We start from the raw sequence: 14922 nt of genomic DNA on the forward strand, positions 1-14922 counted from the left end.
AGTAAACTAGACCTTAAGGTTTGTATCCTATTGGATACAAACCTTAAGGTCTAGTTCTTAAGACCTCGATATTTCGAGGTCTAACTTCTATGTAGATAGAAGCTGTAGAGCTTCATTATAACCTTATAATGAAGCTCTACAGCTCAATCGAAGTGAAGTAGGAAACGAATTAAATGATACCTCTTAGTAACAAAACAGTCGAGCCATTTTGGTTACACAGGGACACAATAGTCATACACACAAACCCATATATGTACATACATTAAAATAAACATATCATTTACCCTTTTGTCACTCACACATTGAAGATCGTACTGACGTCATTATATTGCAGTATATTTTTGTAAATACGTTATGAATCATTAAAATTGTGGTTACTCATCTGAAATAAAATCCATTTAATATGTCACCGAGCAATTTAGAACGATGAACTTCAAGTAGACGGATAATGTTTCACTGAACATAGTAATTAGACTTTGTGTATGTTGGTTGTATGAATAATTAAATAACAACGGAGAAGTGACATCGTTAGGCGATAATTTATTCAATGAAATAATTAATGAATTCTTGAAATTTACTTAGTAAAATCCACAGTGAGAACTTTAAAATGAGTAGGCACTAACGATGGCTAATAGATAAAACCAATAACTAAAGCATTCAACACTATTTTTTACAAATACTTAATTTTATTTTAACATCAGTCATTCGGAATTATGTTCAACGTTATTGCGAACTTTATAATTTACAATTTTGATATTTCTGATATTTAGATAATTAAACAAAAAACCATTGAACATTTTTACATTTTGGATACAAAAATTATACTTTCCCTTAGTTCCATGTAAAATGCATCTTAGCCGTCATAAGAACCTTCGTACTGTTACATACAAATGTATAGGAGGGATGTTCTCAACTCAACGGTGGCCCAACCGGGTTACATTCACCGAGTGAGATCCGTAAGTACAAGCAGTGGCCTATTTAACATCGAGCCGTTTTCAACATATAACCTATTTGCATATAGGTCGCAGGAATCTTTAATTGGTGCATTTTAATCAATTCTTATTATAGCTTACGTTATCTATATTATCTTTATAAAGTATGAGTTATGTTAATAACACGTAAAAATAATTAAGTTCGTTAAAGTATTCGTTATGCTACAATATTTCCTCATCATGGTATATTGCAAGTAAAATTATACTTCCGCAGCTCTCCAAGTCAGCATTGTTTCATAAATAACTCGCTTATACTGACAAATCACCTTGTCATCAATCATTACAATACACACTAATATAAAATTATATTCTAATATAACCAAAAATGCTTTCGCCTCTTTCATGCCTACCGTTCAATTTATTTAATTAATACGCATCAAATTACTGTCAATTTTGTACACGAGTAACGTAATTGTAACTATTGTTGTAATTGAATATAAGATCCAATTGAAATTATACGATACTATTTACTGATAATAATTGTGAGTAACCATAACCAAAAAATCCGTACAAACTTATGTTTTTCTCAGTTTTTTGACGGTTTCGTTAAAAGTTTTTAAAATTCCTGTAGTTTAAGACAATTTAAATTGAATGTTAAAAACAAATATAACGGAAGCAAGGGGTGAGGGCAGCAGGTACCTGCAAGCCGCCGCGACGGATGACACTCATCGTATTACAAAACCCCTCACCAGGCAACAACAGTGAAAAAAGCTGTCGGTCAGAGACCTTAGAACCTTTTTAAAGTATACTGGAAGCCTTTAACCCATTTTGTTTCTTTATACATCAATCTTAAAATGTCTGAATGATTTTTAAATTTTTAAATACTGTTCTATTACAAGTTTTTTCATTCATTTAACCTTTTCGAATAAAAGTTAATACATTTAAAGAATCTGCTGCACTCCTTAAATGGCCCCTTCGTGTAGAATTCTACACTAAGAAAAGCTACAAACAAAAGCTGTTTGTACAAATAGAAACACTAAGAAATGCACAGACAAATGTTAAATTTTTAAGCGCGTATTGATCCAACTTATGCTAGGTTAATAATAGCAAAGGCATTCGCTGTCGTATTTACAAATTCAGAGCCAAGGATGGATTTTCTATTTAAATTTTGTGATAAAAGTTTCATCTATCCAAAAGTTACATCCCCTAAGAGATCCCATGAGAAAAGAAATTGATACGGTCGTTTGTGTCGAATTGAATAGGTAATTTGAGGCATCAAAATACTTGAAATGGTGATAAAAATATTCTAACTTCGACAAAATAATTACGTCCAAACTAGTGTTAGCCTAAAGTCTAAAATATCTGTCTACTTCTCTTCTCTGACGTTGTCTTATTGTAAAGATCTTGTTTTGAATAAATTAATCTTACTAATATTATAAATGCGAAAGTTTAGATGGATGGATGAATGGATGGATGTTTGTTAGCGTTTGTAGTCTAGACGGCTGAACGGATCTCCATGAAATTTGGCACAGGTTTAGAGCATAGTCTGGAAGAACACATAGGCTACTTTTTATCCCGGGAATAGTTACGGTTCCCGTAGGAGGATTCATTAATTTAGTTTTTTAATGTTTACATGATCATCTTATTGAAATTTGGCACAGATATAAAACAAAGTCTGGAGTACACATGGGATAAGCTTCATCTCCGAGACATGCCCGGTTCCCGAGGGATACGTATAGGGATACGTTTTCTAATACCACGCGGACGAAGTCGTGGGCAACAGCTTGTTATTAATAAATTACATTTATTATTAAAAGTACTGTCTGGATCAATTTCATGATAATAAATTTCTGTGAAATACTAAAAATAACATGTGAGTGGGAGTATTAAAGCGAACAAACCGGCACTCTGTACTCTAACGCCCCCGTGCGCCCTTAGAGCTTCGGTAATGGTTTTCACTGGAAAACTGGCTAATTAATTGGCACGAGCACTTTGCAACAAATATTGACAATAGCTACAAATATTAACTTTGGAATGTTCTTGTTTGTTTTTAAATTATTTTAACTTTTTTTTCCATTACATAATGAAGTCATTTTAACGTCATTTAAACTTTGATCGTGTCAAAGAAATCGAAGTGCAACTTTTATTTTTTTTATATATAACAGAAAAACTAAACATACTTAGTTTTCACAAATGAACAACAAAAATGGTAGTATGATAATCACCAAGAAAACAAGAATACAATGAATAAGGAAAGAAAGTTATTAAGTAAATAGAATTAAGACACAATAATAAAGTAAGCATAATCATAGGTGGACAACCAAAAAATTGGTTGCTCAAATAGCTTGTAATATTGCCAAGCCCAGTATTGAATAAGTCGATCTGAGGATTTTGCCTTGATAAAGAGATTGGATTTGGATTTTTAACTGTAAAACTGATACAAAAATATACTAACATAGAGTAGAGAGATTTCGAAGTTAACATCAAACAAAAAAAAAACATCGTGTTATTGTTCTATACAAATAAAACATAGGTAAAATGCCCTTTGAATATAACATTATGAGTTATTAAATAAGTGTTTGCAAACATAATAAATATCCTTTACAGAGAAATGCGAACAAAACACATTTGTATTGAGTGTAACTTAATGAAACGGAAATCATTAGTAGTGGATGAAATAAAGCCTCGCTTGCTACCACGTAGTAATCAACTGCGCCCAGTGCGTCCAATTAGTATACACTTTTATGAAATATTTTGTCGTAATTAATACTTACCTCTTAATATGCTTCATTTACTCGTGCTATATGCTTATTTATAAAGAATAATCCGTCTTAGGTATGAACCTAAGACGAATTATTCTTTAATTTAAAGGGGAGTTTACTGTTTACCACGTTATAAGTAAAAATAATAAAAATATTCTATTGCTAACTAACTGTCTAGTATAATCTCTGTGTACGGAGATTTCAATGATTATTGTCCATAAGGTCCCTCTTACCTCTAAGAGATATTTATCAAAGAGTAGGGCGGTGCTTTTATGGCCGATCGAATACATATTTTAATAATAATCTTGAAGTTCGGGCTGGCTATTCCGCCGGCGACGACAGGTACGAATTAAATAGCTCTTTTCATAAGGTTTAAACACTAAATAGATGTAACAATTCTGTATATTTGGTAATTGAATTACATCTATATATCCCCATATCTACAAATATGTCGGGAAATCGTAATGTTACGTTCGTATGTCGTAATGTTCGTTATTAAAAGATAATTTCGAGAAGATAAGCTTAAGCTTGTTAAAATTACAGTACAAAACTATAAAAGGTTTTTTTTATATTAAAAATACGCAAATCTTTTTAGGAGGACCTTAGAATATAAAAGGAAAGCACGTTCGGTATTGTATTCTAAAGACAAAGGCTGAAATGTAAGTGACAGATGAATCAGGGGGCGTCAGAAATTCTCCGCGTAATATTCTAAACAATTCTTTGCGAAGCAAGACTAGCGTTCAGCGTGAGATCTTTTTATTGAAATGTCTAGGTAAACGACGCCGCCGATGATGACATAAGATCGCTTTGATTTGCTAAGCGTTTACATCAATTTGTGATAATAATTTAAATCTTACTTCTTACAAATATTACATACATGTTAAAATTTAGATGGATGGATAGATGTTTGATAGAGTTTGTAGTCGAAACGGCTGAACGAATTTCGATTAGATTTAGCATAGATGTAGAGGATAGTCTGGAAGAACACATTGCCGTTTACTCACTATTCACTTTTGTTTTTTTTTTTTAATTCCACGCGGACGGAGTCGCGGGCGAAAGCTAGTGATAAATAAATTGGAGTTGGATCGGATTTAAATGTTCTTTTAGAACTAATACGATATTATAAACGAAGACTAATTTTAGTAAGTCATTCTACCATATATGAGTAAGTATTACTCGTAAGTGGGAGGAGTGTACCAATACCGCGCTAAATGGAAATTAATTTTGCGTTAATGGCAAAGCTGTAAGTACAGAAATTATATCGTTCATAGACAATATTCCAGGTAAATATTAAATGTTTGAGACATGCAGTGGAATAAAAAAGCTAATTTGAATACCTTTATTATCAACATAATATTTTTCTTTACCTATTTAATATATACATATAAAGAGGAGTTAAGGGTGGCAGGTACGAGGGGCTTCAATTAGGACGTTTGGAATAAAGCCAACAGTGTGTCGGTGCCGCAGCGTGTGGTTTGACTTTCGACTCTTTCTGAAGATCTCTTAAACTGTCCCCGTACTTCGGCAGGCTGGAGTGTTGTTTTGCTAGATTGCATATTGGACAACTGCCCAATGTTAATTTCGGTAATGTTAATTTTCTTGAAGGTTTTTCAGTAACTTGCATTAATTACAATTGAGTTCAATCTGAACGTATTCTAAAAAATAAAACAAAACACTTAAAATGTTTGATTTATTGTTTAAACTAACAAAATAGATTGATAAAAATGTAACAAATAGCATGAAACGGACAACTTTTTTTAAATGATTACTTATTGCGGATTTTGAATAGTCTTATCTCGTTTTAAAGATTATAATCTACAAGAAAGCAATATTACCACAGGCAGAGTTAAATCTAATTATTCTCGCGCTGTATTTCCGTTTCAATACCGCCATCAAACTAATAAACAAAACACATGTTACGTAACATAACCTACTGACCCGGGTTCTAAAACATGTTGCGATATAACTGCTTCGTCTCATTGAGTTGGCAAAGCATTTATATACCCCTACTTTAAACGAACAAATGAAGACACGAGAACTTTGTCATTAGAGTATTATTAAATACTGAAGCGACCATCGACAAATTACCAATAAAGAAGTTTTTAATACCTTTTTTAAAAATAAACCCGTTATATTCATGCTTGGTATAAGGTAAAGCGATTTGAATAGTGACCAAGTCAATAGTGAAGCTAGTTTGTAAGCCACAAAGGTATCGCTTCAAAGCGTGGCGTTGACGCTCGCGAGTTTTCCAACGACATATTTTCCCCGATGCCTTTATACTCGCATAAAAGCATCAGATACACGCGATATACCTTCTCGGAAACTTAACAATACACTTTTACTTTATGTATTTTTAGAATCTTCGTAGAATCTTTCTTCAAAGTCAATAATATAATAGGTGTAACTTATCGATTCAAACATTTTTCTTACGCACGAGGGAAACATATTAAGGACGCTTGGAGGTAAAGTGCTGTAAATATAAATAGATACTAGTAAATGAGAAAGAAAAAATAGGACATAAACTAAAGAATACGGCCTAAAACACTGTTGAGACGAGGAAAAAAATAGTAAAGTAATCCAGGTAATTGATGTAAAGGAAACGATTAGTTCCAACAAAACTGTATTCTTCTTTAAGTTCCAACCAGTTTACAATTCATGTTTTCATTGCACGTCTTTGTTAGAGGGTCTTCATTACGTTATGTACACTATAAAACAGCATGCGTGCATTCAAATATCAAACGGTGTGCAAAATTTAATAATACAATACTAAAAGAAGCCAAAACTAATAGCAAATTGTTCCGACTGCTCCACTTCGAAACAACTAAGAATTTACACAAAATAAAAAGGATTAAATTTAAAATTAATGCATTTCAAAGTTAAGCTAAAGTGACTAAATTTAAAGAAAAAAAATCTTTTGCCTATCTACGTTATTAAAATCACACACACAAAATGAGTATAAAAGCAAATATGCTTCAGTGCTATTTTAAATTTTGAACTAAGCATACCAAATTGTAGTATATTTAAATAAGCTAAAATATGGTATGCTTATCTATAAAAATAAAAAGTGGACTGAGACGTATTTGCATATATGATATACCCCTCAAATTATCTAATAAAGCTAGTTGAACAATTTTTACTATAAAAAACGATACCGTGCTATATCGGTAGCAGCCACTATAACGTGATATGAGTGTGTGTTCTATGTTTGTGTTCTTAAATAGTGTATGAAATAAATAAATAATGACCGTTATTACATTTCGAGTAAAATTTAATTTTCTATAAAGTTTTATTATCGCCTTTCATTTATTAACACCAATTATTACTATTGACAAGTAATATTCGATGCTTTAGCATTTTTGTAAATGTAAATATTAACAGGATACAGAAGAATTGAATTTAAAACTTTTATGGATTCCGAAATGCTTTACCTTTTCATAATTCCTTTAAAAGCTCTGTTTTCATATTTGAAACAGTAAAAAAACTTTTTTGTTAAGAGCAATGTTTTAACATTGGTATAAAATCCTTGAAACATTTTTCAGTTGCTTTCCGTGCATTTAATACGAAAACGTGAACTTCTATAAGCGTGGCCACGCTCGTGGCTTAGATACAGTAACGATTTTCACGTTTTCATTTCTTTACATTTTGCTTTATAGTGCGGATATGAACTTCAAAGTAACAACGTATTTATAAGCGGTCATAAAACTGTTTTTTTTTTTCAAATATGCCGTATTTAAAAATGGCGTCACATTAACAAAATTAAAACAAATGAATATCGAAATTATATCTAACGATGTAATTAACATGAAATTCGAAATGCAAGTGGTAAAGTCGCAAATATTTGGACAATTTATTTTGATAAGGCATTTCAAACTAACATATGTACGAGGAATTGATACTTGTATACATGTAAACCCACGCGATAAATAGAAACCGGACCGGATTTTGTCCAGTGGGACTCATGTTACAAGCAGACAGTTAGCCAGACATAAGAAAGACATATAAGTCTACATGTCTTGTAAACCAAAACTAGCACTCTGCTTATCAAAGCTTCCAATTTCGTGTTATCATATATGGATAGAAGGTCATGCAATTTTAAACCCTACCAAGAATTTTTTTTTTAATTTACTATAAAAAAACAATTCTATGGTTGTTCTTTCAGATTGTTCGGGGAATATTTTCAATATGTACTTTTTCGTGCGCAGCGGTAAATACGACTAAATATTATTTCGCATTTTACAATATAGTGTACAGAAATGGTATTAAAATTTTCGCTTATACATTGACGTGTAAAAACAAAAACATAAATACAGGTGAGAAATGGCGACTGAGACGAATTCATTGAAAATTTGCAGTTAACGGTTGTATTGACGTATGGTAATGTTTAGTAGATTGAAATAAACATGACCAGCTCTAGGTAATTTCAAAATGAGCATATTTGTTGCATATTGTGCATAACAATTTATGTGTTTTGCTTTTAGCATAATCCAATTAATTTCGTGTACAACAGCACGTAGCATTGCGTTCCACCGACCATGACACGCTTCGTTACTCTCATATTATAAAATTAAATTTAGCACTTCGTTTTATTGCAAATATTTGACTTTGACGTATTGGTATGCTAACAGATACGTGCTGTTTTATGAACAAAAATTCATGATAGTCAAAAGATTGAGTGGTTGCCTTATATATTCGTAAACTCCAATCGAAATCAAGATGGCACTTAAAGTAACAAATTCAAAACTATCTTTATTATAGCATAACTAAATGGACTTTCATTAACAAACTGATAAAATAGTTAAAATGTAAAACGACAAGACCATTGTTTTACTATCTTTTTAATCTGTGGTGATACTAATCGATTCAATTGCTAGATGCAATCAATGCAATGAACCCTCGTCGGATAACCTAAATGCACGTTAAATTGGTTTGTTCGCGCGCTTCGTCCGATCACAATGCCAATAGTATTTACTGTTCCTACAGCATAAATTTCAATTCACAGTACCCAAACCGTTGAACTGTATTCCAATAGGATATTACAATGAGAGTTTGAGTTAGAATTTGATTGCTATGCAATTTCCATTCCATTGGTATTTCATACTAGTACTAAACCTTAAGATATGGCACGAAGAAGATTAACTGCCGCACTCACAGACATTGATAAATCTACTATTCAACTATTTGAAATGTAAACCAAATAACTCTGTGCTTTTAAATAAAGCATTAACATTTAAATTTATAATTACAAATTTTATTTTGTGTGAAGAAAACTAATTAAAATAACTTGTTGAAAAGAAAAACAGCGTGTTTCTACTGTCAGAACACCTGTACAAAAACATTGCCTTCCTCTTGGAAAAAAATAACTGAGGCAAGTTCAAAAAGCATCCTTCAAGTGCCTTTTGCTGTAATGTGGTATATCTACTTACTAAAACACATTGTATGAGAGATAAATGGATAATAAAGTATGTAGTTACATTTTACAAACACAGGTCGTTTTCACTACGGTGAATCATGATATTGGTTTATATCATTACTTCTGAGTAATTCCGATACACGACAATTCTTTGAGCTAGACTGTTCCTAAGTTAATAATTTATTAAGTTTTGCAATAATAGAACAGCAAGAACAAATATAAGGATAATTTCATTAGCTTGACGGTAAACGTTTTTACATTTAAAATGTAAGTATCCACTAGATTTTTTAAAAGAGAAGAAATAAAAACAAAACCTGAACAATCACATAAGTGTAACGCTCTTGGTGGGTATTATTGTAAATTTTAACTACAAGACTGTAAGATAAGACGGTGTTTTTTTACTTAACATCTTAATTAATGGTTTTACGGCTTTTAGGTACCCAAGCTTTGGCTATTAACGTTAACATTACTAAAAGGAATTCTTTAAAAACAAAAAATACAACAACAAAAGAAAAATCGGAACTCCATTAATAAACGCTGTATATTGTGTTAACCGATGCAACAAACCTACATTATTCGAATTTCAGATACAACGTAAATTACATTACATTTATTGTTTGCTCTATATAATAAGATTTATTTCTACGACGAACTACAGATAAATTGGTCAATTCTACAATTAGCTGATAAGTAAAACAAAACTTTGACGTTACGAAGTGGTCGTATAATAATAACCGTTTGAATTTAAATATGCCGCTAAAAGCAAAGCGATGTATTTGCAGTTGTGTAATATTGTACCCGCATATGAACTGCGACCCGTGACCGGCAATGTACACCGGCAGTGAACTGTTATTTTTCAACTATTACTAACTATTATTATTTTATTAGAACGACTAATTGTAAATAGTTGATTATACTTTACGTTCAAACCCTATTTATCTCTAGTTTCATAAATAACCTTAATTAGGTCAATCAATATCAGCTGCTTTTACATCGATATGAAAAATTTAAATAACACGATATGCTGATTTAAAACCTAAAAATAAGCACACAAGGAACGTTTTAAATGGTCGGAGAGACCGACAATTTATGTATCAGCAATATTCTTTGTGCTAAATATTATTTGACTTAATATTGGATACTAATAACGCCTTAAAGGGCGTTTGTGCCTTCAACAATAAAAAAGCTATTGTTTTATCACTGAAAGTTATCATAATTTTTTAAAGACAATTAGTGTAATTATGTATCGAAAAGTTATTGCATCGAAGAGTCAAATGCGCCTTACATAATGAACTTTACTAATATTATCAATGCGTAAGTTTTAATGGATAAATGTTACCATACAACACCAAAACGGTTAAACGGATCTTGACAAAATTTAGAACAGAGATCGATAGCAGTCTGGCATAGCGCAAAGGGTACTTAGTTTTTTTTAAACTACGCCAACGCAGTCTCGGACGAAAGCTACTTTAATAAAAAAAAACTTATGGGTGTTTACTTATTTTTGCTACATTTACGTTGAATAGGCGTTAATGCATTAGCGTGCTGCTCCACATTCTACTGTTACGGGCAGTTAACAATAACAGTCCACACAGTAGGGATGAGGCCACACATACGTAATTACTGTTTGCCTTCATCATTGTCCACCTTCAATTATTTAATAGGTGAAATCATAAAAGCATCGTGTATTTAATAATGCATCCAATCGTACAAAAGTCTATTAATACGCCATTGAAAATAACCGTTTTCAAATAACTGTATAGAACGCGGGGTAATTGAATGCGGCATTTATTCCATAACTGAATTACTTATCCAATACCTTAACTCAGATATTTAGAGCATTGAGTCACGAAAACCACGACGTGCTACTATCCTCCTTATGTCTAAAGATATTAATTTAAATTAGGGATTAAGGATATGTACAATCTATACCAGAAACATTGGTCGTTTGAAATAATAGGTGAAGTAATATGTTGCTAGTTGCATAGCTTGGTTGGCCATTCGCCAACTATTCAGAAAACATTACAGCACTATTTTCCATTTCTTAAAAATATTTTTATTTCATGTATCGAAGCCACCAATCGCGATCTTGTCGACATGCTTGTCGTCGTCTGAAATCTTAATTGATATCACTATCAGCTTTTGGGAAATTACGAATTACGAGAAAATATTCGCATTAATATCGATAAAAAAGTTAAAAGATTTGTGTAATGGGTAAAATATCTGAAAGCTTTATAAATCCTACATAAACCGGATTTAATTAAATTTGATCAACAGAATTTAAAACTTCCGTCTTAGATCTATCTAACTTTATGATCAAGTTTAAAAAGCTAATAGCTGCGGCGAAACTTTATCTAGCAAAGTTATCCGCCTGACTTTGACGTTGCGATCTCGATTCAATTACATACCATAAACATTTTTATTCAAAAGCCAATGTTATAAATATTATTTACAGAATGGATTTTCAAAGAAAAATAAAACCACAGAGTTAAAAGGATTTTCAGTCATTCAGGTGTGAAAATTCCCGTCCGCTCTTTATAAAATTTTATTGCCTCTTCCTTTGAAAGGTTTTCCTTGCTATGTGATCACTCTATCTTCATCAATTTTAACATACCATTTATTTTTGTTAAACATATTATTCAGGTAAGAATTTGCATAGCATTTGATAACTTTAAGTTACCGAAAGTAGTCATGACACTAGAACAAATAAACAAACAAAAAACTATCGAAATAACGATGTTCAAAACAACAATATTTAATGTGCCGTATAAAATTACCATAAAAGGAATTATTCTCTAGCACGCATCAGATTGAAAATACCGTTACTGAAAAAAAAAGCATTACAAACCTAGCTGAGATGAAAAATTATACTTCAACCCATTTTCGGTAGATGCTTAAATAGTCTATATTGCTAACGTAATAAAGCTGTAGTAAACAATACGACTCTCAGTGTATGGGAGGAAGCTGAATAATGTCATCGACTTATTTAGAGCAACAAACGCATAACGCTAGAGATCGATCACCTAACCAATGTAATATGGTGAATAAAATGTTTGAAATTTAAATGTTTTCATATATTACTTTTATTGTAAATAACAACTTTAACAGATACGACCTTCATACAGGTTGGCAAAATTGCGCAGTAGTGTCGTAACGATTCCGTTTCATCGTACACAAGCTAGACGGTATTGAAAGAAACGAATCGATACAGGCAGTGGTTCCGAATTCTCTGTAGAACTGACGTTTTCTTTTTATAGATGTTGTAATCTCGCAACAGAGTGGGAGCTCTACCGCACTGGCGTCTTGCGCGTCAAGTTAAATATTTTTAAATACATCTAGACACGCAACGTGGATTGCACGAGCGGTTATTAAAATGCTGATGATTTACGTTATTGTTTATGCTTCGTAAATACGATACAATGTACAAACGACTTAAAGCTATGATCTCATCTTTATGATTAGATAAACTGTACCGAAATGAACGGAACTAAAGAAGTTTACTTTTATTTTGCAGAGGTATTTTGAAGGTGCCAGTGATTTTTTTGTCCAAAAAATATATAAAACTCTATGCTTGCACTATGATTTGACGATTCATCTGCTTATGTTAAAATTTCTTTGGTGTGAAGGCATGTAGATATTTGTGAATAAAATGATTTGAGTATTTGTAGTGTGTATATAGTGGCAGCTACCAATCGCTTAGCCATTTAAGATACCTGAGTGGTATCGCTTCTCATTGTGAGTGACGCGGCGATGGGTTCGTCGGTTCCTAGTGAGCTGTCGACTGCCGCCGCCGTCGCCGCGCGGTCCTCGCACTGCCTGAATGCCTGCTGCACAACATACCGCCATGTATGCTTACCAGTATCGACAAAACCCAAAACATCTATATCGCTAACTAAATATTAAAGCTGAACCAAACATTCAGCGTATACACATGGGTCAAATGTCTTTCAATAAAGCAAATCGATGAAAATAAACACACGGTAAACAAAAATCAGAAATTTAAAATCTAATCGATACTTATTATTTTATAAGAATACATAATAAATATAAATTAATGCAAGTGTAAAAGTTATAGAGATTTGATTTGCCGCTTAAACCATGCTTTCGCTTGTAGTAACGCAGTGCGTAGTTATCAGACAGGTTCATTGACCTTTGCCGTTGATAAGGACCGAGGTGAGGACAATATCAGTGGCGCAATGCAGTCCCGAAAACGTTCGACCTGAGACGCTACACCCTAAAAGAGCTAAACGAATTTGTGTCATACGCTTTTGTTAAATTTAAAGCCCCAACGTTCAAGTTTTTAAACTTTTTTGAATAATCAGTAACATGAATAGTCAGAATTAATTTGATGTACCGATTTAAGGATGTTTTAATCGGTTTTTTTTTCGCCATTCTATAGATCTAAAGAATCTCATTTTGTTTTTAGGGAGGTTGTTAAGATAATATTTAAACAGTTTGATGTTTGCTTCCAAAAATGTACATACTGTGTAGACATGTTGTTTGTCGGTATAAAAATATAACATGCGTATTGTTCCGAAACAATGGGCAAGGCTAAATTAATGTAGCGGATATTGTGTGAGAGACAGCGGAATATTGAACACTTTTATTTTGTTAATGATATAAAAGTAAAGATGTCGATGATTAAGACGATTTGTACGTTAAAAATAATAATCGAAATAACCTTCGCGATTAATCTAATTTTGCATAACTTGAACAATATTTGTATACTGCAAAACGCTCCGCTTATATAGTAAAAGCCGGGGGCCATGAGAAACGACCGATACTAACCGATGCACATCACTTACGACTGCGTCCGTTCGGCCAGTTCTGTTACCGCGAAGTGATTTAACTGCCGATTAACTTATCAAGTCTAGCCAATTATATGTTGTTTTGCATTTTATTCATTCACATTTTAATGCCTCTTGTATCTATCTTTGGTGTCAGAGGATACTAGGTTATTAAAAAAAATAACTTTTGCAAATTAAAAAAGTTCATTAGAAGCTTCCTTTTAGCGAATTTAGCATGGTTCTTTTATGAAGATACAATAAATTGTGAGAGATGTAAAAAGCGGCTCGCAATGGTTCATGCACTTGATACGAGGGATGATTGAAACAAAATGTATAATTCTTTTCGCACGCGTTTGTTTATCTCATTTTACTATATGAAAACATCATCACGTTTCACCTCGGGCCAAGGATATTATTACAGGAACAACTTGAGTACAGCTGCACCGCAAGCAAAAAAAGCTGTTTCGCTCTGATAGTGCCATGTAACTAGTGAAATTACGTGCCAATGCGACAGTATCGTACCATGATGATAAAGTGTGGTTGACGTGCGTGTGGATCACCAACTAACTAAACCAAAATACACAATTATGTAGTAACTAGAAATCATAAAATAAAATATACAAATACGAATGAACCGTAAATAAAATGACAGTCGACGGGTGCTGGACAAAGTTATTGTAAATTGTTTAGATTAAATCGCCAGTTTTTTACGCGTCCAAATGAAGGCCGACCTCATTAATTCAATAACTCTCGTCAGCGGACATGAAACGTTAGCTGAGATTGTATTTTCCTAAAACTGACATTTTAAGTTGCAACTCAATATTGATAGCATAAAAAATTATCGCCACGAGTTGATTTGAGCTGAAATTACAAATATATCATTTAATAATGAACCTAAACCACTGAGCTAACGTTCCAAATTCGTCTATTCGAGGTCCGGAGACAAGATGGCCCCTCCGCTTGACCCTTGTTGTTGGACCGAGCCGAATGGTGCCATTGCATGATAATTTCGCGACTGCCCAGCTTCCATC

At 32.6% G+C, this 14922-nt stretch overlaps 1 protein-coding gene across 1 annotated transcript in view; it reads right to left on the reverse strand.

Annotated features, from left to right (window-relative positions):
* Positions 1 to 14922, reverse strand: part of LOC106111839 (disco-interacting protein 2) — a 50925-nt gene that overhangs the window by 28318 nt on the left and 7685 nt on the right. Inside the window, exon 3 of the mRNA XM_013293999.1 lies at positions 12818 to 12931. Coding sequence (XP_013149453.1) covers positions 12818 to 12931 — 114 coding nt within the window. The remainder of the gene's footprint in view (positions 1 to 12817; positions 12932 to 14922) is intronic.

The sequence above is a fragment of the Papilio polytes genome, unplaced genomic scaffold (genome assembly GCF_000836215.1).
Source record: "Papilio polytes unplaced genomic scaffold, Ppol_1.0 DF824381.1, whole genome shotgun sequence".
NCBI lineage: Eukaryota > Metazoa > Arthropoda > Insecta > Lepidoptera > Papilionidae > Papilio > Papilio polytes.